The sequence below is a fragment of the Pocillopora damicornis genome, chromosome 3 (genome assembly GCF_964200805.1).
Source record: "Pocillopora damicornis chromosome 3, jaPocDami1.2, whole genome shotgun sequence".
Lineage (NCBI taxonomy): Eukaryota > Metazoa > Cnidaria > Anthozoa > Scleractinia > Pocilloporidae > Pocillopora > Pocillopora damicornis.
The window spans coordinates 10,068,093-10,092,891 of NC_142672.1; the positions used below are offsets into that span (position 1 = coordinate 10,068,093).

Below are 24,799 nucleotides of genomic sequence, written 5' to 3' on the forward strand. Positions count from 1 at the left end.
AAGGTAGGGGATTAATTTCGTCGACAATCCCTCCTCTACGGATACTATCGCAAAACTTTCTCACTTCTTCGTTAGATCTTGTCATCTTCCACCGCAACGAAGTTACTATTTCACCATTTCTCTCGCCTAAGAAATGTAAAATGGCGCAAGAATTGATGTGGAAATTACGTCATATGCACAATTGATCACCACCCTTCCATTCTCCTAACGAAGTTTACTGCGCCAATTGCCGGTCTACTTCAATCGTGCGACTTTTCGGTAGACCACACTCAACATTATTTATAATTCATTATTAGGGAGAGCAAGCGTTTGACATCCTTCATTAACTCGAGAGCTCTAAAATTCTACTCCACCGGCGAAGGAAATTCGGTGGTTGCGTAAATCTTGATCCAGTCTGCGGGAGACCGGTTTATCAGACTTACCGGCTGAACTGGATTCATTGTCGATTCACGTGCAGATTTGTTAAATATAGAAACTACTATTCTGAAGCCAAAATAGTTACCAGTGAACACGAAACGTTGATTGCAGGATATTCACTTTTCATAAGGAGTCCTAAGAATTCGTGAGCCCAAAGAATATGACCCACAGCCTCGATCTGTCGGAACAACAAGCCCTTCTTGACAAAAGGAACCTACAAGGAAGTCGTTATGAAAGCCCATACTACAGTGGTAGTGAAGTAGCGATGCTTAATCAGCCAGGTGCAACAAGTGATTTAGACACTACCTCCAGTGTTGGTGTGTTTAAATCTCGTTCAGTGATCCAACGACCGGGTGAGAATCATTACGCGGAGGGTTTACCTATTTGGAGAGCAGCTCTTTTGGTGGTAAATTCAGCTCTTGGTGCTGGAATTTTGAACTTTCCCCAAGCATATGCGCAATGTGGAGGCATTACCACCGCTCTTACTGCTCAAATGGTGGGTATTATGTCATTAGTAAGAAAAAGAAACGACTTAATCACATTTGAAGACCCATGAACTAGACCTTGGTGCAGGGTTATTGGTAACAAATCAGCATGCTATCGTTTTCTTATTAGATTGAAAGGTAAAGTTTCCGTACAGCCCCATACTATTGTAAAACAAATCTGTTTTCCCCATGGAAATGTATTGTTTTTGTCATTGTTTTCTCTATTCAAGAACTGAATGCATAATGTAGTATGGGGCTGTGCGGAAATTTTACCGATTGAAAAACCCCTCTACTGAAAAAATTATCTCTGATTTATATCTCGAAGGGAAATATAATTTTCCTTCGTCCTACACGATTTTTTTTCAAGGTAATTAAGCTCAAAAGTTATCATCTTCCCTATAGTATTGCCGCAAACAGTGCTTTCTAAAGTGCTGATCCGGTGTGTGTTTTACATATAAACCTAAAATTGGCCTAGCCCAACATGAAGGTTCTTTGTAACTCAGAGGGTAGGATCTGATGGCTTAGGGTTCTATTCCTTTGTGAGACTCAAATTTTTGCTTATTTCCATTTAAGTGACATGACAAACAAAATCTTCCCATATTATCACTGTTGTTGTGGTAGCTGGCCCTCGCAGCTAGTTTTAGTTATACCAAGGTCAGAATAAGATGACAAGTAAATGACCTGTAGACTTTTGTTAACCATTAACACCCTAACATTAGTATATATATTCTCCATACTGTTCTCCATATATTTCCTAAGGTGCTGGCAGGGAGAATTTGTTAAACAATCAAGAGTTTCTTCAGTTGGTGATCATTTCCTTATATTCTCATTATCTTAAAATGTGATTCATGGTTGATATTAAAAGAGAAATTAGATGCTAGTTACTCTTAAGAGCCAAGCTGCACAATGTCCTTTCAGTTTGTAAATTTCTAATTGATGGTGAACCAGAATTTTTGTAATACAACATTTATTTTTTCATCTTTCACAGTCTTTATTGGTGTTTATTACTGGAGCATTCCTGATCCTAGCATATTGTGCCGAAAATCATGGCTCTCAGAATTTTCAAGAGATAATCCGTGAAGTACTTGGTCCAGGGGCATACATTTTAACACAGATAGTCATTATGTTATACATGTATGGTTCTACTGTGGCTTATATGATTTTGATTGGTGATCAACTGGAGAAAGGCAAGTAAAGTGATATGTGACACTTCCGAGTTATAATCAATTTCCTTTTTTTACGGTTATCATGGCCTAAAGTATGGTTTTTATCCTCTCACTAGACTTCTAACAAAATTGTTCAGTGATCTGATCATAACTCTGGGCACAAGTGCACACTTATTTTTGCTAGATGTTTTTGTGGTGGGAGACATGGACACCAGGCTAAAATTGTGTTGAGATGTTGGTTCTCTGGACCTTATAAGATTTGGTCAAAATCCTAGCCTACCAAAAGCAACTTTTATTGGCACCATAGATTTAAAAAAGGTTTCTATGGAGACCCAAACTTACTGTACAACATGCAGTAAAGGAGAGCCTTCACACAAGTTTTCCCACTTTAGTGTCAAACATACCCAATACAGATATTCTATATATCTACCCGAAAATATGTATGTGTACTTTAATCAATTCTTACAGAAGTTGAGTTTTTCTCAGGACAAAACCCCTTTTATTTAATGTACAGCATGCAGGATAGAGCATGCACTATAGAGCTTAATGGTACACTTTCTATTTTATGTTTATAGTTGGAGAAGCTATTGACTCTACTCCTGGCTGGTATTTAAGTCGTGAATTTCTCATGTGTGCGATGTGCATTCTCTTTCTCTTACCACTGTGTCTTCCAAAAACTTTGAAAGTTCTTAGTTATTCAAGGTGCGTGGATTTTAACAATCATGACTCAGTTTTTCTAAGGGTGGATAATGCTATCTGAGGGATAAATCACTCTCCAGTATATGTGGTGGGAGACAAGGACACCAGGGTAGAGATTTGTCCTGGGTAGAGATTTGTCCAGTGTAGAGCTTTATGCACACTTTAAACAACTGAGAACCATGAGTTTTTTTTAAATAAATAGTTCATGATTTAAGTGAACATTGTGCAACTTGAGCCCCAGATTTCTTGTGCTTTCTGACCTCTGGAACTTGAAGTAGTGTCCCACTGACCACTAAAAGAACTGAGAGGCAAGAAGCATTTGTAAAATATTTCTTACGTGTACAAAACTCATGTAAATACAATTGTTAGGTCCATGACCAGAATTTTTTTTGCATCTTTCCCTTTCACATTTTTCATGATTCTCCTATCAACTCAAATTCTTCTGTGAAGCAATAGTTTTAAGGCATGAGATTATACTTTTTTTTGCTCCTTTAAATTAAAGTAATATTGACAAACTGTCAAAATGCTCTAGAGCTTCACTTGAACTTGACAAGTTTGCTTTCAATCAGTTGTGAGCTTATAACATGTAATATGATTCAGTGGTAATATTTGTTCACATTTTTTGCTGACCTGTTGATAAATTATTTTCAGTGCTCTTGGAACAGTTGGGGCACTTTTTGTTTGCATAGTAACTGCAATAAAATACTTTGATGGGCATCACACTGATAGTAAAGATTATGTAGAGTAAGTACCCCTAAGAAGAGCAATTGCACGTCAAAAGTAAACCAAGAGTTTTTTTGTCTTTTTTTTATTAATGTGATTTAGTCTGTGATTGGTTTACAAAACACTGTCCATCCTTATAACCAATCAGATGTAAAACAAATGCGCAGATTCTCCTGCATTTTTAAGGTTTGCCTGTTTTACTTTAACCCTTTAACTCCCAGATCAAATTTGTTGTTATTCTTACCATTAAGCATACAATTCTTATAATGTTAGTTCAGAGAATTTAGTATTGAATCAACATATCATCACCAAATTGATCTTTTCTTTATTCTCATCACTTATCTGGTTGATATTGTATTGATATTGTAAGGAGAAATTCTGTCTTGGTCACTTATGGGAATTAAAGGGTTAAATGCTCATTGGCTAACAATAATGTAAACCTTTGTAATGATTAGTTAGGTTTGGATTTTCAATAGTCTATTGAAAACTGCTCTGATCATTTTAACAGTTGGATTGATGTCATATACAATCTTGGCATGCACCTTTCCTGTAGTGGCTAAGTGTACAATTCTGTTTTCATTCCTTAGGATTGAGGAATCTTGGAATTGGACTCAGGCTTTTGCTGCTATTCCTATAATTTGCTTTGGTTTTCAGGTTTGTATCATTTTTATTTTTGATTTGGTGTATATACATATTCAAATATACATTGATTGTTTATGTGAATTTTATTTAAAGAAATTTGTGCATCACAATCTTATTGAAATAGTTGTATGAAAAATCTGAGAAGGAGCAAGATGTCCTCCAAACATTTAAGTCACACAATACCTTAGGAAAGATACTAAATGTTGTTCAATGGACAAAATTTTTAGGGACATTAGAAATTCTCTTTGGAACACAATAGCTTTTTGCTAACTTAGTCTTTTTTGTGTTTCAGTGTCATGTCCCTTCAGTGGCTGTCTATGCAGAACTAAAAAGAGCAAGTGTACCCAGATTTGGCATTGTTGTTGTCATAGCAATGGCAATTTGTACTACAGCCTATACCATTACGGCATCATTTGGCTACTTAACATTTGGCACATCAGTTAAAAGTGATGTTCTTTTAAGTTACCCTTCTAATGACATTTTGGTGAATATTGCAAGGGTAACAATATGCCTCATAGTTTTATCAACAGGGGCATTTGTTGTTTTTTGTGGAAGGTGAGATACTAAATTCCTAAGTTTGTAGTAATTTCATAATTATTTAAAAATAATAGTTTTAAAAAGAAAAAATCTAGATATTCTTATTTTTGGGACTAAAAGACATTCTGAAAAAGTTAAAAGCTGAGAATTTTTAATGTATCATGGTAATAGAGATACCCTATTTCCTTGATTAACCCTTTAACTCCCAGAAGTGATTAACATAAAACTTCTCCCTACAATATCCATACATTCTTCAGCAAACAGCTCATGAGAATATTCAAACTTATCAAGTAGAAGCTGCTATCTTGATCTAGTACCAAGTTCTCATAACTAATTTACAAGGAAATGTGCAGCAGCTATGGGGGAGAATTAACAATGGGAGTTAAAGGGTTAAGTGCCCAAGCTCTAATAATCACCCTTCTTCAAATAAGCACCCACCTCCTAGATCATAATGTTAAACAAGGTTCCCTCTGGAGCAAGTGGCTCTCCCTCCCCATCCCTCTTATCAATAATGTCAAACAAGGTTCCCTCTAGAGTAAGTGCCTCCCCCTTCCTTTTGTCAATAATGTTAAAAAGGTTTGCTTTAGAGTAAGTACCTCCCTCTCCCTCTTGTCAATAATGTCAATCAAGGTAATGTCTATAATTTTGTCTATAATGTCAGTCAAGAGTAAGTGCCTCCCCCTCCCCCTCCCCCTCCCCCTCTCTCCCTAACTTTCTTAAATAATAGAGATGCAAGGAAAACCTTTTTATAGTGCCACTTTATTTCTAGCAGTTTGAACTTCAACCACAGCAGAATCAGTACAGGAGAATGATAAGCGCCCCCTCAATTAAGCAGCCTTCTTCTGATAACTGCCCCTCCTTTTAGCTGAAATTTTAAGTAAGCCCTCAGGCACTTACTCAAAGAGGTATAGTATTTGTAAAGTACAGATTCAACAAAATTGATGTCAGTCGAATTTGTTACTTACAGGAGCTGTTTGGAGGGATTGTATTTGGCAGCCTTCAGAATGCCTCCAACTCTTGCTGAAATATATGAAAAACGGCGAAGAATCATACAAACATTAGTGTGGTTTGGGTCAGCCCTTATTATTGCTGTTTATGTGAAAGACATACAATATGCAATTGCACTTATTGGGGGACTGGCTGCACTGTTCATTTTCTTTTACCCAGGTAAGCAAACCCTCATAAGTTGCAATGATTTGGTCACCATGGTGTCCTACAACATTTTGATGACTAAATTTGCAGGGCATGGCCAATCTGGCAATCTGTGCTCAACAGTTTTGTTGCAATGTAAGGATATGAATTTAATTTTTTTCTTCTGAGAGCCTCTCAGCTCCTGAATTTTCCAAAGTGGTGGCCAATTCAAAAGCTTTTGTTCGCCATTTTTAAAGACAAACTAAACCTTTTTTACCCTGTCAGCATTCTTGATAGACCCTCCAATATTAAGCTAGGAAAAAGATCTTTAACGTGCAACAAAGTGGAAACTAGGTTGGATGATATACAACATTCAAGCTCACCTAAATCCAAGATGGTGTCTAGTTATCAATCGAGATGCATGTGCTGCATTTTTGAAACAAACTTAACAAGGAAGTTTGCCACAGATTCATCTCTGCAAATCTTTTTAATTCACTGTATCTCTAGGTACTTAGGTTATGATGAAGCATTCTAGTCACCAATTTGGTTACTAATTTTCAGGATTTGGTCGCCAAAGTAAAAAATTGAGTCACATTGGCGCCTGTATTGAGCACAATTTTACACCCTGAATGTGTCTATTTTTGGCTGCTTACTTTTTATGGGCTGACATTAGAGAGAGAGGAAAGTTTTAGTGGATTATTTATCATGTTTTGTTGCTTTCTTCTGTGAAACTTTGCCTCTTTATATTTAGTTGCTTGAGTAGCTGGTTGTAAGAAATTGCATGAATTTCTATAAACAAATATGAGACATGCTGTTTACTTTAAAATTATTTATATGGTTTAGTTGTCATTGAATACTGCTGGAAGAATATATATATATATATATATTTTTTTTTTTTTTTTTTTTTTTGTTTCTTTGGTTGACCAGAATTGGATTTCTGGCTACTATTCCACATTTTGGTTTGCTAAGTGGCAACTATGGAAAAAGGCTCTTTCAGCCCTGATTTATGTTAATTGTGCACTGAAAATATTGCCAGTTGAAACTTAGACAACTAGTTTGTATCTTTTACAACAAATGGCATGTTCTACACCAACTTATCGTATCCCATCATGGCACTTAAAAGTGACCACTATTCCTTGGTTCGATGACCTCAAGTTCCTGCATTTGTGAAAATGAGCCTGGTTTACAAATACTACATCACTTTTTTTTTTATTTTCAGGGATCTGTCTTGTTCAAGAGATGGTACAATATCCAGTTCTTACCATGAAAAGGAAATTATTGATTCTTCTGGGTCTCTGGTATGTGGTTGTTGGAGTGTTCTTGTTTGCAGACTCTGAAGTATTTGCCATAATGCAAGACATAAAAGGAGGAAGTTTGTATTGATCATTCTGTTTACAATGACAGACTCAGATGTCAGTTTCCCATGGCATTCAAACAGTAGTGCTGCAAACAATGAGAGGCGCAAATGTTGGACAAACCACCATGGTCTGCCATGTCGAAGACTCAAATCAAAATTGTCGTCTAATTCTTTTTTTCAAAAATAATATTGTATATACTGTGAAACTCTGAAGTCTGTGAGCACTGAAAATGTTTATGGAATGTAATTGCATTTAGGAAATAAGCCAATCAAATACAAGAAAATCTTGATTGTACATGATAGCATTAATATTTATTAATGTATTGTATGTAGTTTTGTTTGGATTACTTACATACCATCCTGTGATTGGTTGTAACTCATAAAACATTCCAGAGATATTTCAGGTATCATGGTATTCTGAGTTTTATAGTTATGTTATAATTTAATACAAATGTATTTGTCACAATTGTGATCTGAATCAAATTGTATAACATGAGGTCCAATCACTAATAAAATTAGTATGAATTAAATTCAAGTCTCCAAAGTTACTACTGCCTATAGTAGTTTAAGTTAGATACTCACAAGAGGTAACTAGGAATAATCCATTGTTAATGTGCAAGAACCAAAACCCTAATCATAATTAAAGAATGCAGAGCCCAGGATGCCTTTGACAGATTTCTGCAGTGAAAAGTGGCGTTAAAAAAAGTATGGTAAACTTGTAAGCCTTTTTTTTGTCAAACACGACACGGAGGTCAACATGACAATCTGGTGTGTACCCTCTGTTTGACTCAGTCTGATTCCCCCTTTGAAAAATCCTGGTTATGCCCCTGTACAGGTTTAGAACAATCCAGTTCGCTAGTTTGTCATTTAGCAGGAATCAATTTGTGTTTGTTAATTAATTGTTATAACTGATATTTTGAAGAGTAAAAAGACCTTGTGGATTACAATTTAGGCTATTAACATGGCATTGGTTCAAAACCTGCAACTGACAATCATCATAAACATGACCTCATTCAAAAATTGCTTCTTTTTTGATAAATAAAATAAAGAATGGAATGGAAGGCTCCATCGTCATAACTACGTGATGTTGAGTTCGCACGCTAAGAATGATAGAAAAGTTCACACATTTGTTTATCTAGTCAATTTCGTCCAGTTTTTATCTGGAACAAAAGTTTGTCGGCCGTGCGTTCGAAGATTTGTCGGTTTTTTTTTCTTTTTTTCGCCTAAAATTTGTTAAGTCGCGACAAATCATCAACAATTGTGTGTTGGTGGTGATAGAAAATTGGTCCAAATAAACAACTTTTTCGCAAGTGCAGAGAGGCCCCCCAGTTCAGCCTACGTGTAGCCGCACCCTCTTCCCCCCCCCCCCCCAAAGGTGAAACGGAGGCGAGGGAGCCTGGCTACACGTGGGCTACCCCTAGTGGCAAAAAGAACCCAAGAAGTACATAAATGCTGGCTTCACGGAAATAGAATGCGAATGAATAACGAGACATAAAGTAAAGCGTTATAGATCTCTCGTAGCTTCCAAAGCCACAATGGATCAACTGGCCAATGAATTAATTTGCCATCGAAGACGCCAGCCACTAGCTTTACGAAAGTCGCGTGATGTACTGCAGAAAACGAAATTTCTGTTTTTATGTGCCATCTACTTTTTGTCCTGCTGTACGAGGTCCAGACGGGTTGTCTAGTTACCCCATCTATATCAAGTTAACGTGCTCCAGATAAAACATATATATAGACAGGAGGGTTAACCCACCTAGGCGGGTTACCTCACCCTCTGGGGGTGCCCCTACTCCATGTAAACAGGCCCAAAAAAAGCGAAAAAGTAAGCGTTGCGATAGTAACGGCTGAGCAAAAACGAGAGAGGCTTGGGTCGGGGTGCGACCCCTCCCATTTTTACTCCCCTCCCGGCTACCTTCAGTATCGTATGGGTCATGTGGGGGACAAAATTGGTATCCCTTGTTCGTGCCGTCGAGTCATTTGTTCGTGTCGTTGAGTCATACTTCTGCGAAAGTTCTCATTTCCTGTCCTCTAAACCTCCCTCGTCATGTTGCCGGATGAATTTTCTGATTCACGTGCTATCTTTGTGGCGTGTCTCATGTCGCTTCCTCCTAAAAATTCGAGTCGCGTCACATTTTGTGGCGTTGAAACATAATTCATGTCGTAACCACGTTTTTAATCGTCACGTGGTATATCGTCTCTTTCTTTAGAAAGGCGAGCGTGTTCGATGACGTTCTTGACCTCTTGGTAGAAGCAAACAGTTATCTGCATTTGAAAGATAGAAATAAACAAAGTGCTGAGTGTTCTTTAACCTTGCCATTAGTACATTCTGGCGAAGTAGGAAGACTTGCCTTCGAGGTACCACGAGGGAATTTGAAACTGTACTTATGCTACGGTTTTTCATTTTAAAAAAATGTCGCAATGTTGGGCACGAGCAGGAAAATAATCTGTAGACGAATTCAGCTTTTTAAGGAGGAACCAAGGTATACTTTTTTTTTTCTGAAGACTGTTCTGATGACCTTGTAAAGAAAACCTTGCAAAATTTTCCAAACTTCGGCATTCGCAGAATGAAAGGATTCTTTCTTGAGGCTCCTCACTGCTTGGAACGGACCCTGTTAGTGTTTTGTTATGAACAATCCAACTAAACACTGTCAATCGTCGACACTACTTTGTCCAGGGCCCATTAGCACCCAGGCAGTTGGATGGAAACCACAAATTAGTTGGGTGGGGGTTTGTCATCCGTGGCTGTGTTGATTGATCTTCTCGAAGAACAATGTTTTTAAAAGTGCAATAATAACAACAAGGAATGTACAGTTCTTGCATTGTTTTTGAAAGCTGTTTCAGGCATTGGTCTTCCTTCAAGGGTGAGGGGAGACCTGGCACTGAAACTGTTGATGTGGCATGGTTCATGTTCTCACACATCCACAGGGTGGACCAGGACGAGGAAGCTTTATAGCGGGAAAGAGCCGTCACAATCAGCAAGTAATAGAAAGGTTTTGGAGAGGCCTTTCCATGGTTACACTTACCTGTTTCACCATCCGACGACATGACGAGGGGGTTTGGAAATGAGGACTATAGCTCTACCAAGTATGACTCGACGACACGAACGAATGGCTCGACGACACGATCAAAGGATACCAGGACAGAAAACGAGAACTTTAACGTCACGAAGTATGACCCGACAACACGAACTAAGGATACCAATTTTGTCCCCGATTTGACTTCATAATATCGAGTCATTTGACATTGCTCTTCGTTTTACTATCTAAACGAGACTTAACGCATGGGACAGGTTCAGGCCTGGGACAGGTTAGTTTAGTCCCTCCTGCTGCTTTGTGGGGCTTTTTATGGATTGAGTTCTTATTGCTAAGTGTCAAATTTGGCATCGTTCCCAGTGTAAGCAATAACAAGAGGCATAGCATGTGGCTGCATGGGAAAGCCGACAGTGACAAATCGTTTTGGTCACGTTTTTAATTATTTTCAGTTGCTCGGCTCGTTGCCAGGGAGTTTAGTGTATCTCGTGGCTTTTCCTTTGTATGGAAGCAAGATATAATGGTTACCTCCTTCCAGTCTTGAGTGAAAATAATAATGAGCAGTGACTCTCTCATGCGTTACTGGCAAATCGACAGAGGTTGAACATTAAAATTTTCCAGGGATAAAAGCTTTATTTATACTGGTCCTAGATGTAAATGCGAAACGGAAGTGTAAATATCATAGACATGAAGGTGAGTTGATGCCATTTTTCCCTGACGCTTAAAAGAGAAAATTGCCTACGTCAATGAAGAGCTCAAAGATATCGCCATCGAGGGCTTTGGACGGATACATTTTATTTATTCGCATTCTGTGGTACACGACTGGGAAATAGCTGTGCGTTGCTTCCACCAGATTGTCGAGTCTTTAAAGAACGCGCACGCGAACCATTACTTTGCCCTGTTGAACAGAACTTGCCTATAGAACGGGCAGTATTTCATCTATTCCTTTTTAATTCAAGCATATTTTTCCCGTTATTCGGTAAGGCGGGCGCGGCACAAGTCTACTCGACGAAAAACACAGCAAAGCAAGCCACGCTTTGCAAGTCATGCGCAAGTCACGACCAAGTCTCAGGATCCAGCGATAAACTCCAGTAAATGTAATCAAAGAGTCTCGTCAAATGTCACGGTACCGAAGTCATAAATATCTGTTTGAACTTGAAGAGGCGCGAGATATAGATGTAAACAGTGCATCCTGTTGATCAATTGGTCTTTGTATTCTTTAACTACCTATGCGCGCTGATTTAGCCAAAATATCGCTTTCATTCACTCTGCGGATTTTTTTTTCCTGGTGGATCAAATAGAGGTAAATGTTATTTTTTTTGCCTTTACTTGAGAGCATATCTTAAAGCAGGCTTAAGTAAATTTCGTGATGTTTGTAAACTTTGATCCTAACCACGGGACACCGGTTTCATTGGAAATTCACGTGCAGATTTCTTTGGCATAAAAACCCGTTGTTGACAAATTCGTTATAGACAAAGTGAAAAACTCCGACGAAATCGAAGTATTCCCTTTTTTCATTGGAAGTCTTCAGAAATTTCGAGCTCCAGAGAACATGAACCACAGCCTCAATTTATTAGAAAAACAAGCCCTCTTAGAGAAGAACGGCGTGCCGAATGGTCATCATGAATGCACAGTCATTCACTACAATAGTAGTAGAGACAATGTAATCGGCAAGCCTGTCGCAAATGGTGATAGAGACACTATTTCTGCCTCTTGCACAGTTATCCAACGATCGGATGGATCGGGTCATTTCAGCAAGGGAATACCCATTTGGAGAGCAACTCTTCTGGTGGTAAATTCTGCCCTTGGTGCTGGAATTTTGAATTTTCCTCAAGCCTATGCACAAGCTGGAGGCATTTTCACCGCGCTGATTATTCATATGGTGCGTGTTATATTATATAGAAATGAAAACAACGCTGAGCAATTTCAACCACGATCGCAGCAATTGACCAAGATCAGTTATTGTGCTAAGTGCCTATGACTAGGATTTTTGCTGGTTGTTGTGACCGGTACTTAAAAATGCAATTTTTTTCTCCCCATTTTCATCAGAGCGTTCTATAACGATGCAATTTGAAGGAAGTCAGAGTAGGAAATAACAAACTGTAATTTTTTCTTCTTGTCAACATTTTTTGATTGCGTCAACAATATTGGGCCAAAATAATGAAAGTTAAGGGGTTGGGAATCAACTTGACGTAGAATAACTCGGACTTAAAAAATTGAAATTCTCACTTCGGCTTATCATCCGAAATTTCATAAAAATAAACCTATTATACATCAAACAGGCAAGAAGATGACTGAACAAAATAATAAAATTTTTTACTGGGTGACCCTAAAGGCTGGAACGGTGGAATGATGGAATGGCGGAAAATTACCCCAAATCCTAACCGACGGAACTATAAATACGGTATTTTCCCTTGGGTGGGGGATAAGACCCGTAAACAAACCACTTGTACTATGTCAACCAGGCGACAGAAATACGCGGATTTTACAGAGCCATTTACATGGAACAAAACTCAACATCAGAAACAAGCTTTGAAGAGACACTCCAAGTCGCGATTACTCGTAAGGGGCTATCCGAATTATCTGTTTGAAAGAATCTTCATGGGGTTTGATTTCAATGGTAGGAAAACAGCACTCCAGGAGAAAAACAAAGTGTGACTTACCACATTGCCTTTTGTTTCACAATATAACCCATCAGCAATCAGCCTTAAAAAAATTTTATTGAGCAACTGACAAATTACTGGGAAGAATCCTAAGCCTCAGGAGATTTATAAAGGGCTTCCAATAGTTTCATGTAAAATGGGGAAATCATTTTTAAAAGGACATGCTCATTAGGGCAAAGGTCTAAAGGTCAGTTAAAAATAACCTAATCGTGAAAACAGCAAGAGTTCGCGTCGGCCTGTCAACCCACCCAACACCTCGACAAACACAGAAAATCACATCAAACAAACTGAACAGCCAACAACACAATGTTACACATTACGAGCAAAGATGATTTTTTGGGTATTGATTAAATTTCCGCGGAAGTTGTGATCATGAGGGGAAAAAGGGTGAGGAAACATTTCATCTCACTCACATACACGACCAGAACCCCGCAGTGATGTAGCAAAGGAAAATACAGTATTGAGCGGGATGTGTGTGCTACCATTCCATCTTCAAAGTGACTAGCATCTAATTTCTTGTTACAATATCACCACTGAATCATTCATTAATGTTATGAGAATACACTGAGGAAATGACTATCAACTAAAGAAACTCTTGATTGTTAGACAAATTCTCCTTGTCAGCACCGTAGTAAATGTACAGAGAACAGTATGGAGAATATGAAAACTGATGTCAGGGTGTGAAGTGTTACGGATTTAGGGTGATTCTCCGCCGTTCTGTCTCTCAGGACTTGGGGTAATTTTCCGCCATTCCGTCTTTTAGGATGTAGGGTAATTTTCACCATTCCGTCTTTTAGGATCTGGGGTAATTTTCCGCCTTCCTTTTTTTAGGATTTAGGGTAATTTTTCGCCCTTCCGCCATTTCATCGATCCTGCTTTTAGGGTCACTTGATCCTCATCACATTCATCACTGTTACGAGGGTCTATTTAAAAAACCGCAAAAATTCGCAAAACAATTCGACCGAAACCGAACGCGTGAAATTACCGCCGCTTTTTCCCTCTTTTGAAGTAAAACGCGATACAGTGTTTCTTGAGGTCCTTGAGCTTCTACCGTTGCCGGCACGTGAGACAGGCTAATAGTTCGAAAAATGATCAACCAATTGCTCCACATTGCAAGCGTTAGTCGAGACTTGGTTTATCACGCATTCCTCTCAAAAACTTTTGCGTTTCACGGCTAACGCTTACTTGCCGCTCAGATCGAAGAGAAACCACATCAGATACCAAATCCGAAAACTCTTGAGTATTTTTGATGAAAATCGAAAATCAAATGCTGAAAAACGGAAAATCCGCAAACCGAAACGAACACCAAAGCCGAAAAACCGGAGTGCATAGGCACAAAAGCTGCAAACCGATGGCAAAAGCGCAAAACCGAAAATCCTAATGCCCCCTTAATTTTACACACTAACATTGGTATGCATATTCTGTAAATTTTTCACCATTTCGTATGGTGCTGACACGGACAATTTGCGTATCAATCAAAAGCTCCTTGAGTTAGTAATTATTTCCTGTTTAATTGCGACCGTAAAGTGGTGAAGTCGTAAGGATGCTATAGTCACTCTTTGGGGTAAATGATTGACTGATTCATATAAAAACCGATTGAAAAGTTTGTAATCCATCAATAATGAATTTTAGGGCTACATTAAAGCTTGCAAGATGATTTCACTTTACTTAGTAAATTTCATCAGACATTGAAGTAGCAGCGTTGTCGCATAATCACGGTGGTTGCTCTTTTACAGTGCTTACTGGTGTTCATTACGGGAGCATTCCTGATCCTAGCATACTGCGCTGAAAACCATGGCTCACATAATTTCCAAGAGATAATCGGAGCAGTCTTGGGACCGAGGGCATGTGTTGCAACAGAGATTGTAATAACGTTGTATATGTTTGGTTGCACTGTGGCGTATATGATTTTGATTGGTGATCAACTGGAGAAAGGTGAGTACCGGTAAATTTAATTTCAAAAGTAATAATGATTGAAACATTGATTGACCATTCCCCCAACAGAGCTTTTAACTGGCCATTAAAAAAATATATTGAATAAATATTGTAAATAAACAAAGAGTTAAAAAATCCAAACTGGCCGGAAGCAGTAAATAGTAAATAGTTCTTTTGAAATGTAAAGAAGTTTTCATTTGAAGCGCACCCCAAAGAGTGAACAGCTGCTTTCTGATCAAGTGCCTCTATGTCCTTTGTAATCAAAACTTTTTCCCTTTCAGTTGAAACACTAAATACAACAAAATATAGGGCATTCATTCAAACTCTCTTCACTCTGAAAGAAAGTTGTAATGGCACACAACATTCGTTTTCCCTGGGAAATCCATAGTCAGGGAAATCCATATGGGAATTAGCCACACATTATAGTGTAGGTACTCAGAGAGTTGATCATACATTTATTTCAGTTGGGGAGGCTATTGACTCTACTCCTGGCTGGTATTTACGACGGAAATTTCTTACTGGTGTCGCAAGCCTTGTCTTTCTCTTGCCTCTTTGCCTACCAAAGACACTGAAGGTCCTCAGCTATTCCAGGTGTGTTCCTTTGATTATAAAAACCATGATCTTTTAAGAAATTATCATGTTGGGTGCTATCAACATGAACCTATATTATTGTGATTTTTGTCATCTGGAACTTAACAAAGTGTCATTATAATTTTTAGCTTACATTTATGCAGGAGCCCTTTGGACTCTTTGTCCTTCTCACCTGCAGATGTCCCCATTTTCTTCTTAATTTTAATGTCGATATACATTGTTCATTTATAGTTTTTGTGGAACATTTGGGGCATTTTTTGTTAGCATGGTAACTGCCATAAAATACTTTGAAGGACATCACAGCGGTAGAAAGGAATTTGAAGAGTAAGTGCAGTAATTACAGTAATTCACTCTTTACACCCTAACATCATTATGCATACTCTCCATACAGTTCTCTTTACATTTCCTATGTTCTACTATGGAGAATTTGTAAAACCATCAAAGTTTTGTTATTTGCTGATCATTTCCTTTGTTCTTGTGATTTAAACATTTGATTCAAGGGATAGATTGTAAAGAGAAATTAGAACCTTGTCACTCTTAGGGGGTAAAGGGTTATTAGGGAAGAATCATACAATGGCCTTATGGTCAGTGCACTGGACTCTAGGTCCAGAGGTCTGGGTTCAAGACCCAGGCTCTAACAGTGCCTCTCTCTTTCTCCACTCAGGAGTGTTAATGGGTACTGGCAAATTGTCAGGAAAGCCTGTTGAAATACTGGGGGTACCCTTGCAATGGAGTAGCATCCCATCCTGGGGGGGGGGAAGTAGTAATACTCACTTCATGCTACTTAGAGACTGTGAAAGCTTCAGGGTGGATTAACCCTCTAACTCCCACAATCTGATTGTTAATTCTCCCCTACACCTGCTTAACATTTCCTTGTAATTTAGTCATGAGAACTTGGTGCTAGATCAGGATAACAGCTTCTACCGGATAAGTTTGAATATTCTCATTACCTTTTTGCTGATAAATGTTTGGATATTATAGGGAGAAGTTTCATATTGATCACTTCTGGGAGTTAAAGGGTTTATAGGCTAGAGTGTAGACTCTACCCTTTGCAGTAATTATGAAAAACATTTAAATTGATAATGGAGACAAAATCAGTACTAATAGACTCTGTAAGTTAAACATATTTCTTTGTATTCATTGGTTTGACTTACAAGATTTGCAAATATTTTACAAGTTGCATGGTGTTTATTATTACCCTGGTTCTTCTTAGAAAGTGCAACCAAATTCCCAGACCCAGAATACAAAATTGTTAGTGGGTACCTTCCTACAGCTGTACCTTCACATTGACCACAGAGCAACACTCATTTTGTTTAGTTTTGTTTTTTCTTCTAGCTGCTAAATAATTATAATAAGGGTGCTATCCTTGCAAGTCCCTGAAAAGTCCTTAGATTGATTGAATGAAGTGGGAAGATGAATGACATGCCATGCTATGAAAATGTTTTAGTGATTGTTTCCTTTTTGATCCAGTATAGGCATATGCTATTGGTCTGTTTTCTGTCTTTTCCAGTCATATTTGCTTTGTCACGAAATGGTCAAACTAGAAGACTACATTGTGAGATGAACATATATTCTGGACATTCTCTTGAACTTTCTTAGTGAAATAACATCACATCACAATTGTAATTTATACCTCTTTGTTAGAAAGAATATATTGTTAGTGACAAGATTTTAATTTTGTTGTCACATCTTAGGATTGAGCTGCCTTGGACAACCACATTTTCTTCAGTTCCCATTATTTGTTTTGCTTTTCAGGTTTGTATCAACCTAAGAAATCTTCTTATCATCATGAGTTTTGTTTATTACTAACAGTAACAAATTGCAGGGAAGGTGCATGCAGTATGAAAGTGCAAAATACTGAGCCCTTCTGATACATCTGGATTGGGAAAAACAGTTTTGCCATCTCCTCGGGCCAAGTTATGCAATAAGGAAGGACTTAAATTATCATTGCAAATCATAAATGCAAATTATACAACTTTTCTGTCCCGAGAGCATGCAACCTTCCTTTACCAGTGTTTAGAGAAGGACAATCAGTAAATGGTTTCTGCAGAAAATGTCAGGGTTGAAGAACAATATACACTTACTACAACATCTATTTTGTAGCAAAATAGCAACATTGTGGTTTTGCTTGTCATTTATCACCATGTTCCATTGTTACTCACTTTAAAGATGAAATACCTCTACACAGATTAACATATGGGCAGTCTGCAGCCTTCCTCTATATCTAGGCAGTTTGGAAAGTCACAAAACTCGAGAAAAAATATTTAACTTTTAAATCAGCACTCCTATCCTCCTATCATCCAATTGTTTATATTTTAGGAGGCGAGCATGGCCTAGTGGTTAAGGCGCTGCACTTGTAAGCCGGAGGTCCCGGGTTCAAGTCCTCCTCCCTGCCACTGGATGGATTTGTCTTCGGTGGCCCCGAATTCAACTCCTGCACGCTTTGTAAATAGCCAACTGGTCTGCCTCCTACCAGTTGGCGTTTTTAACAAGTTTCTGTTCATTTACGATATTTGTTTCCTTATTTACAGTGTCCCCAATAATTGGGGACACTGTAAATAAGGAAACAATTATTAGCACAGCAGTGCTAAAATACAGACACTTAAATAAAGTTATTATTATTATTATTATTATTATTATTATTATAATCCTTAAGATATCCACAAATGCTTTTCGTCTCACTAATTATCTTGTAACACCTTACACAATCAATGGTAAACCATCAACTGACTATTCACAGTCTGAGAACCTCACCCCAAAAAATAATATTCTATGCATTATTAGCACACAGTTCTTGATATTTGCAATCACTACTGTTTCTAAAGTGGTCTATCCAATGTTTTTAGTGTCATGTACAGTCAGTGGCTGTTTATGCAGAACTGAAAAGAGCAAGTGTACCCAGATTTGGCATTGTTGTTGTCATAGCAATGACAATTTGTTCCACTGTGTACATCATCACTGGAACATTTGGTTACCTTACATTTGGCACAAATGTCGAAAGTGATGTGCTGAAGAGCTATCCATCTAATGACATTCTAGTGAATATAGCAAGGGTCACAATGTGTCTCATAGTTTTAACATCAGCAGCAGTGGTTGTTTTCTGTGGAAGGTAAGTTATTTAGTTATTTAGTTAGGCAGTTATTTTTTGATCATTAACCATTTACAATGCAACATCAGCATTTATATTACCTACACTTCTCTCTACACAATTCCTGAGTTGCTGAGAAGGAGAATTTATGCAGTAATCATGGGTTTCATTAGTTGGTGATTATTTTCTTTATTTCGTCCAGCTTAGCGTTTGATTAAGGGGTGATATTGTGAGGAGAAATTACAGTGTAGATGTGGAACATTATTAGGGGTTTGAGAGTCAATACTTCTAACAAACCAAGTTCACAATCAAATACTGACAGTTACCATAACAACAACAATAAAAAAGAAACTTATCAAAAGTACAGGTAAATTTACAAAATCGCAAAAGTTAAAATTGGTGAAATTTCCCTGGTACTCAGTTGTGAGGATGTTTATAATAAAGTTTGGATACAACACAAGCTGTCATTGATTGAAAGCCTGCTCCATCAGAGTATAGAGCACATTTGTTGATGATGCTCTTGTTTGCTTTGGAAGTAAAGTTTGTTTTGAAAATTGAAAATAATGCGTGGGGAATTTAACAGATTAGTTACTATAAAACAAATAGAGAAGCCTTGGCTGTGCTCTGTTCTGTCGCAAAGCACACAGGAAGCAGTTAGAGCATGAAAGAAGTGTTGGGAAAAAAACGAGACATAGTTGAGTTTTTCCCCACTTCTTGAGTGGGGAGTTTGAGCAGGCTTCTCTATTTGTCAAATATAGTACACATTCCAAGAATTTTAAAATTCTTACAAAGCTCAAATTTAACAACATTTCATTTCTGTTACTTACAGGAGCAGTTTGGATGGCTTGTATGTGGCAGCCTTTAGTGTGCCTCCCACAAAAGCAGGAACAGATGAAAAACAACGGAGAATCATTGAAATACTACTTTGGTTTGGGTTATCCCTTATAATTTCTTTATGTGTGCAGGATGTATTGTATGCCATAACATTCGTTGGAGGACTAGCAGCCTTGTTCATTTTCTTCTACCCAGGTAAGCAAACACTTAATGCAGAGGGAAAATGTTCTATCCTAAGAGGCTGAATTCTACATCCAAGATGCATTTTGATTGGCTCTTCCTCATGACCTATCAGGGGACTTATGCATAGATGTTGTTACTACTGACAAGTTTTGCTTCTTGTTATATAAAGCCAACAGATTCCATATTGGCATGCTCCTGTTCAGTAGTAGATCACAGATGTCAAATTGTGGTAAGATCAGACTGTGCCTCATGTTGCACTTCTTTGTTCTTACTGCATTTTGACCTCATAAGTGATCTTTTACTGAATAGATGCATGGTAACATGGTATCTATTTGTGAAATGGTGAAGACTTAGCGAATCTTGCAGACATTATGAAGAAATATTACAAATTTTGAGTGGATAATGTCTTAATTCAAAATTGCCATAAATACAACAAATCCTCCTTGCACGGTTGGGTAGCACATGCAAAAACACCAACATAATTTTAGCCTTACATGAATCATGACCTCAAATTTCTTCACTTGCAATGTCTAGTGTCTTACACAAATTCATCTTCTTTTTTCCTGTTTTTTTTTTTTTTTTGTTCAGGGATGTGCCTTGTTCAAGAGATGCTACAATATCCAGTTCTCACCTTGACAAGAAAACTATTGATTGGTCTTGGTGCCTGCTATGTTGTTATTGGAGTGTTCCTATTTGCCGACTCTGAAGTGTTTGCCATATTGGAAGACATAAAAGGAAAAGTTGGGTCTTAGTCCAACCTGGAATCTAACCCAAAATCAAAGAAGGGAGTTCACTGACTGCTTTCAATGGATGGCTGCTTTTTCACTTTCTTCCTTTCTGCTTTCAGCTGGCATGTTTTAGGGTGCTACATCTAATTCTAGTCCTGCTCATGTTATGATGTTATGGCATATGGCTCTCATAGGGGGATGTTTTTATTTAATGACACTTTTCAATAAGAGTACAGCCACCATCGGGCCACACACATCTTGTGTAAATGATGATTGCACTGGTATTCTAATTAGAAATGATGGGAAGACCATGTTGTCTACAATACTTTTGGAAATAATCAAAGATTAAATTCTCAATCGCATGGCAATATTTAGCAACATAGAATTTCCACATCTGGATTCAGTGTGGCTCAAGCCACTGAAATTTAGTCTGCCAAGATTCTAAAGTTGTTCACAAAATTAAATTTGTTAAATATTGTATCATCTTTTACATCAATACAAGAGTGGTTATATGTTAACATTCACAAGCTAAAATATTGGAGCCTTTTTCACAAAATTCTACATGTTAAAAGTGATCTTCTGTTTCAAGAAACTTTGATAAAAGAAGGCTTTTCTATGTAAATATTACATTTGACCCAGTCACTCTCCAATTTAAAAGTGTGTTTTTATTCAAAAAGTAATTTCAAATAATATTTTGGAAAGAACCTCTTCAACAGCAGTAATCATTTATCTTAACTGACATTTTTATTTACTATTGGCAGTAAACAAGGATCAAGATACAATGGATTGGGTGAGCTTTGTAAAAACACATTGACCATTGACCATTGACCATTGACCATTGACCATGAATATTTGAAATCATGTGTGAACTGCAGTTTAAGAAATGAATATGAAAGCAATCTTCATGAAAGATACTGTTTCAGTACTGCGAGGATCGCTTTCATGTAAAGAATGACCATGTCATCCATAAACAGTCGTGTATATTTTATTTATTATTATTATTTTTTTTGATGAGGGGCAATATATTTGTTCATCGGTGTTTAGAAAGGAAAATAATGAGTTATTTTTTTAAAGTTATTGTAGAACAATAAAGTAAATATTATTGTTAACTATAGCTAAATAGCTCATTTCAAAACAATTGGTGGTAAGATATCCATGAGTGAACCTAGGTTGAAGCTGTTAAATTTATTAAATTGTGATTGTAAAGAAGGAGTTGATGAAATTTAACCCTTTCACTCCCAGGATTGACCAACAGTGAATTTCTCCTTTTCATATTTATACATTTTCCATGAGAAAGGTGATGAGAAGAAGGAAAATTTCAATTAAGGCTTATAATTTGATTTCACAAAAAATAATCAGATCTGAAACATAAAAAATGTATTGCAGATAATGTGGAGAATTGAAATTAGATCTTGGGAGTGAAAGGATGAATTTTCTTAGAACTACTTTAACCTTACAAACTAATTGCAAATTTGAGATGCCAATCCTGTTTCATGCTGATGGCTAGTTGGGAGAAAATGTATTTGTTTATGAGTAGTTTGAGGGCAGAGTCCCAGAGCAAAGCTGTATTTAGAGATTTGAACACTGTTTATGTCATTTCTATGACCAATAGAAGTAGTGTAGTAAAAATAGAAAATTAAGGTCAATTTGTTGGTGATGTTGTGGTCTGTGAAATTTTACCCTCAAAGAAGCAAGCCATTTCAGTACCACATCCTCAACTTCAAATCATCAGCTGAACAAAGATTGAAAAAGTGAGACATGTTGACATGTCTCTTGTAGAGATATTAATATATCTGACTTGTTCCTTAATCAACCTCCATGCTAACCAAAATGTAGTTGTGAGCTCGCAATAAAGTAAGATTTGTAGGTCTTTTTAAACCTTCAACTCCCCAAGTGACCAAGAAGGAATTTCTCCCTATGATATTGAAACAATATTAAGCAGAAAAGTAAAAGGAATGAAGAATAATATGAATTAGGGAATTCTTAGTTGATTCAATACCAAATTATCTGAACTAATCTTATAAGTTAGAATTGCATGGTAGACAGTAGGAAGAACTACCCTTGAGATCTTGTGGGTTTAAGGGTTTAAAGCTAGTAAGTAAAAATTAGATTCTAAAAGAAAACTCAGATCAATGCCTATAATAAGTTTAGTGTCTATATTAATTAATAATTATCAATTTAAATAACAGTACAAAAGATATTCACGAAAAAATTTACTTCTTCAAGATTTATAAATTCCACTTTTGGGTGCTGACAGTATGTGATTCGTGTGATATTTCTAATAATTGTTATTTGTTACAAGAGAGTGTTTTGTTTAAAACAAGTTTGTGTTCAATAAAAGTCTACTAAAAATAAGCAGATGGTTCCAAGTTACATCCTATTCACATTTAGTTATAATGGTGCTACGGCTGATAGGTGATTTTCAAAAAATTCCTTAGTTTCTCAAGATGTGTTTGGGCCAAAAACATATACAGATCCCATGGTAGAGTTGTTAATCGCATTCAAACAGTAAATTAAATTAAGGAAAGTGAGGGAAAGAATGAAATCAAGTATATTAAATCTAATAGGCTGCAAAAAATAAATTAGCAGACTCATTTTAAAAAAAATGAGGACAGAGCAGTACATCAAAAGGTGTGGACATAAGTCAACCATCTACCTCATGGACCAAAATTACATACTGGTATAACTTCTCTTCACTATGCTTATACTTAATCCACTTAACAGGTGACAAGAACAGAAAAACCTATCAGCTTATAGGCCTTATCTTGTAAAAAGACAAAATTCTTGCTTTCAAAGTCAATTTCAGATATTTTAGGGGGGAGATTAAAAATAACATGCTCTCTTGAGCATACTTCTCTTTTAAATCACGATTGTACAATTAAGAACAAAGTAAGTCTATAGCATTGTCCACACCTCTTTGTTGACCCAGCCTGGTGTGAAATTTCACTCAATCATAGACCTTTTGCGTTTTTTATGGTTGACCACATTCTCTGATGTTGTAAGTTTGGATGTTCTGCCAGCCTCCCACTGAAGAAATTCTTTCACTCCCTTACGTCCTGCAGTGAACACCTGTCTTTCAATGTGCTCCAGCTTGTTTGTTAACAAGGAGGTATCCTCATTTGCAGCATTCTGAGATGAATCCATTATTTTTCTAAATCTCTTCATGAATGTCTGAAAGGAAAGCCCAGTCACATCAATAGGTGTTTCAAATTTACTTGCAGTTAACATTGAGATGAGTATTTCCATCAATTGGTCTAAGGAAGATGAAAATTAAAAACAAACAAACAAGTAAACTAAATGAGGGAAATCTCCACAACAGCACATTTTACTGTTTAGCTAAAAGGGAAAATTACTGGACGGTTTTTTTCTTGGAATATCAACTTCTACATAGAGAAATGTCAGATTATAAGAAGGTTATAAGGGCAGAACTTGCGATAGGTCTGACAACAGAATTTACTATCATCTAAAATTATCTTACCAGCCAAGCAATCAAATGAATCGTCCCTTAATTGTGATCTCATTCCTCTGTGGGAATGAAGAACCTACAATGTTCCTTACTTGTGGCTTTGTGACTCATTAAATAGTTGTACCTAATAAGTGATGGGGGGGGGGGGGGGGCAGGGGGGCATGGGTTCAACTCCAGTGAAAGCCTGAATTTGTTTCAACACTCTCTTCTGCATTTTCCTTTATCGTAACAGACCTGGAAAGATTACTTCTTGGGAAGATTAGGGAGATTAGAGTGTTTAGCGACTGGTTTGGGTACGTCCTTGTCATTGTTTTCAATGATAAAGTATGGTGGTGTTGCAGAAATCTTACCCACTTCTTTATTTAAGACTTTGACTACGCAAACTTCCCCCTTACCCACACAACCCAGGGAGAGAAAAGAGAAAAACAAACAAACAAAGAAAAAAAAACCTCATCCCCACCTCGCCTATCTCTCGTTAAACACAAAGTTAACGTACCTCCTGCATGGAAGAAGCCATTTGGGAATTTTCTTCAAAATCAAAAAGCAGCAACTTTGTTCCAAACTCGTAAAAATACGGTCCTAATCGATGAAGATCCACAACACTAGCGTCAGCTTTAAAAATCTCACGGTAGCCGTCTTTGTAAGCTTTAGGAATGTCCACCGAAACAATTTTTCTTCTTCTGTTGCAAAGTTCTTTCGCCAGCCAGAATGGAAGCTCGAGTTTTGATCCAGCCTGGAGATCACTTCCTTCAGAACTAGGATCTAAGAAGCCCAGATTATAAACTTGTGCTTCTAGTTTACATGGAATTCTTCCTTGTGTGGCCAGTATGTCGTCGATGTCATAGTAATCAAGCTCTGAGCTTGGATGAGAACGAAGCGGCGGCCCTTCAGAACTCATAATGGATATATTTTTCTTCGACGAAGTAGCGTTTCTTTTTGTGTTAACCTTGTTTCTGATCTACGACTTCGTTTGTAGCTCTTCCCAACACAACATTCTGGTAGAGGAATAAAAAAGCAAACACAGCGTAATTTTAAAAATCTTCGCAGAAATCACATCGATCAGGAAAAAACTTTCGGCGCCAAAATTCTAAAACTAGCACCAGTCCAACACGTCAACAAAAC

The 24,799-nt window shown here is 37.3% G+C and overlaps 4 protein-coding genes across 6 annotated transcripts; 2 read left to right on the plus strand and 2 right to left on the minus strand.

The window, feature by feature from the left end:
- The first annotated feature begins 533 nt into the window (after positions 1–533).
- LOC113667513 (sodium-coupled neutral amino acid transporter 7) lies at positions 534–7,687 on the plus strand. The gene is made up of 8 exons (XM_027183339.2): positions 534–913; positions 1,891–2,089; positions 2,644–2,770; positions 3,419–3,511; positions 4,078–4,144; positions 4,425–4,687; positions 5,637–5,836; positions 7,020–7,687. The coding sequence occupies exons 1-8, from the start codon at positions 578–580 to the stop codon at positions 7,181–7,183; spliced, it is 1,449 nt and encodes a 482-aa protein (XP_027039140.2). The 5' UTR covers positions 534–577; the 3' UTR covers positions 7,184–7,687.
- Positions 7,580–10,440, minus strand: LOC149048162 (uncharacterized). 2 transcript variants are annotated; one of them, XR_016185249.1, is made up of 2 exons: positions 10,184–10,440; positions 7,580–9,422 (listed from the first exon to the last, which is right to left on the minus strand). XR_016185249.1 is itself a non-coding variant. In XM_089201652.1 (2 exons), the coding sequence occupies exons 1-2, from the start codon at positions 10,203–10,205 to the stop codon at positions 9,822–9,824; spliced, it is 306 nt and encodes a 101-aa protein (XP_089057778.1). In that variant the 5' UTR covers positions 10,206–10,312; the 3' UTR covers positions 9,686–9,821. The 2 variants fall into 2 exon arrangements, 1 of the variants encoding a protein (XP_089057778.1); XM_089201652.1 differs by lacking the exon at positions 7,580–9,422 and adding an exon at positions 9,686–10,105 and having other exon boundaries at positions 10,184–10,312.
- A 227-nt stretch (positions 10,441–10,667) lies between these two features.
- LOC113667534 (sodium-coupled neutral amino acid transporter 7) lies at positions 10,668–22,563 on the plus strand. 2 transcript variants are annotated; one of them, XM_027183373.2, is made up of 8 exons: positions 10,668–12,071; positions 14,589–14,787; positions 15,252–15,378; positions 15,610–15,702; positions 17,073–17,133; positions 18,225–18,487; positions 19,296–19,495; positions 20,072–22,563. In XM_027183373.2, exons 1-8 carry the CDS (start codon positions 11,742–11,744, stop codon positions 20,233–20,235), a joined length of 1,437 nt encoding a protein of 478 aa, XP_027039174.2. In that variant the 5' UTR covers positions 10,668–11,741; the 3' UTR covers positions 20,236–22,563. The 2 variants fall into 2 exon arrangements, with proteins under 2 accessions (XP_027039174.2, XP_089057770.1); XM_089201644.1 differs by lacking the exon at positions 10,668–12,071 and adding an exon at positions 12,420–12,751.
- On the minus strand, positions 20,857–24,764 carry LOC113667532 (DNA replication complex GINS protein PSF3). The gene is made up of 2 exons (XM_027183369.2): positions 24,174–24,764; positions 20,857–23,382 (listed from the first exon to the last, which is right to left on the minus strand). The coding sequence occupies exons 1-2, from the start codon at positions 24,573–24,575 to the stop codon at positions 23,155–23,157; spliced, it is 630 nt and encodes a 209-aa protein (XP_027039170.2). The 5' UTR covers positions 24,576–24,764; the 3' UTR covers positions 20,857–23,154.
- Positions 24,765–24,799: the final 35 nt, after the last annotated feature.

Coding starts and splice junctions, on each gene's coding strand:
- LOC113667532 (XM_027183369.2), bottom strand. CDS start 24,575: ATGAGTTCTGAAGGGCCGCCGCTTCGTTCTCATCCAAGCTCAGAGCTT. Junction 23,383..24,173: donor TGGCTTCTTCCATGCAGGAG/GTACGTTAACTT, acceptor CTTTCCTTTCAG/ACATTCATGAAGAGATTTAG.
- LOC113667513 (XM_027183339.2), top strand. CDS start 578: ATGACCCACAGCCTCGATCTGTCGGAACAACAAGCCCTTCTTGACAAA. Junction 2,090..2,643: donor TGGTGATCAACTGGAGAAAG/GCAAGTAAAGTG, acceptor TTATGTTTATAG/TTGGAGAAGCTATTGACTCT. Junction 4,145..4,424: donor TAATTTGCTTTGGTTTTCAG/GTTTGTATCATT, acceptor TTTGTGTTTCAG/TGTCATGTCCCTTCAGTGGC.
- LOC149048162 (XM_089201652.1), bottom strand. CDS start 10,205: ATGTCGTCGGATGGTGAAACAG. Junction 10,106..10,183: donor GTCGTCGGATGGTGAAACAG/GTAAGTGTAACC, acceptor CCCGCTATAAAG/CTTCCTCGTCCTGGTCCACC.
- LOC113667534 (XM_027183373.2), top strand. CDS start 11,742: ATGAACCACAGCCTCAATTTATTAGAAAAACAAGCCCTCTTAGAGAAG. Junction 12,072..14,588: donor CCGCGCTGATTATTCATATG/GTGCGTGTTATA, acceptor GCTCTTTTACAG/TGCTTACTGGTGTTCATTAC. Junction 17,134..18,224: donor TTATTTGTTTTGCTTTTCAG/GTTTGTATCAAC, acceptor CAATGTTTTTAG/TGTCATGTACAGTCAGTGGC.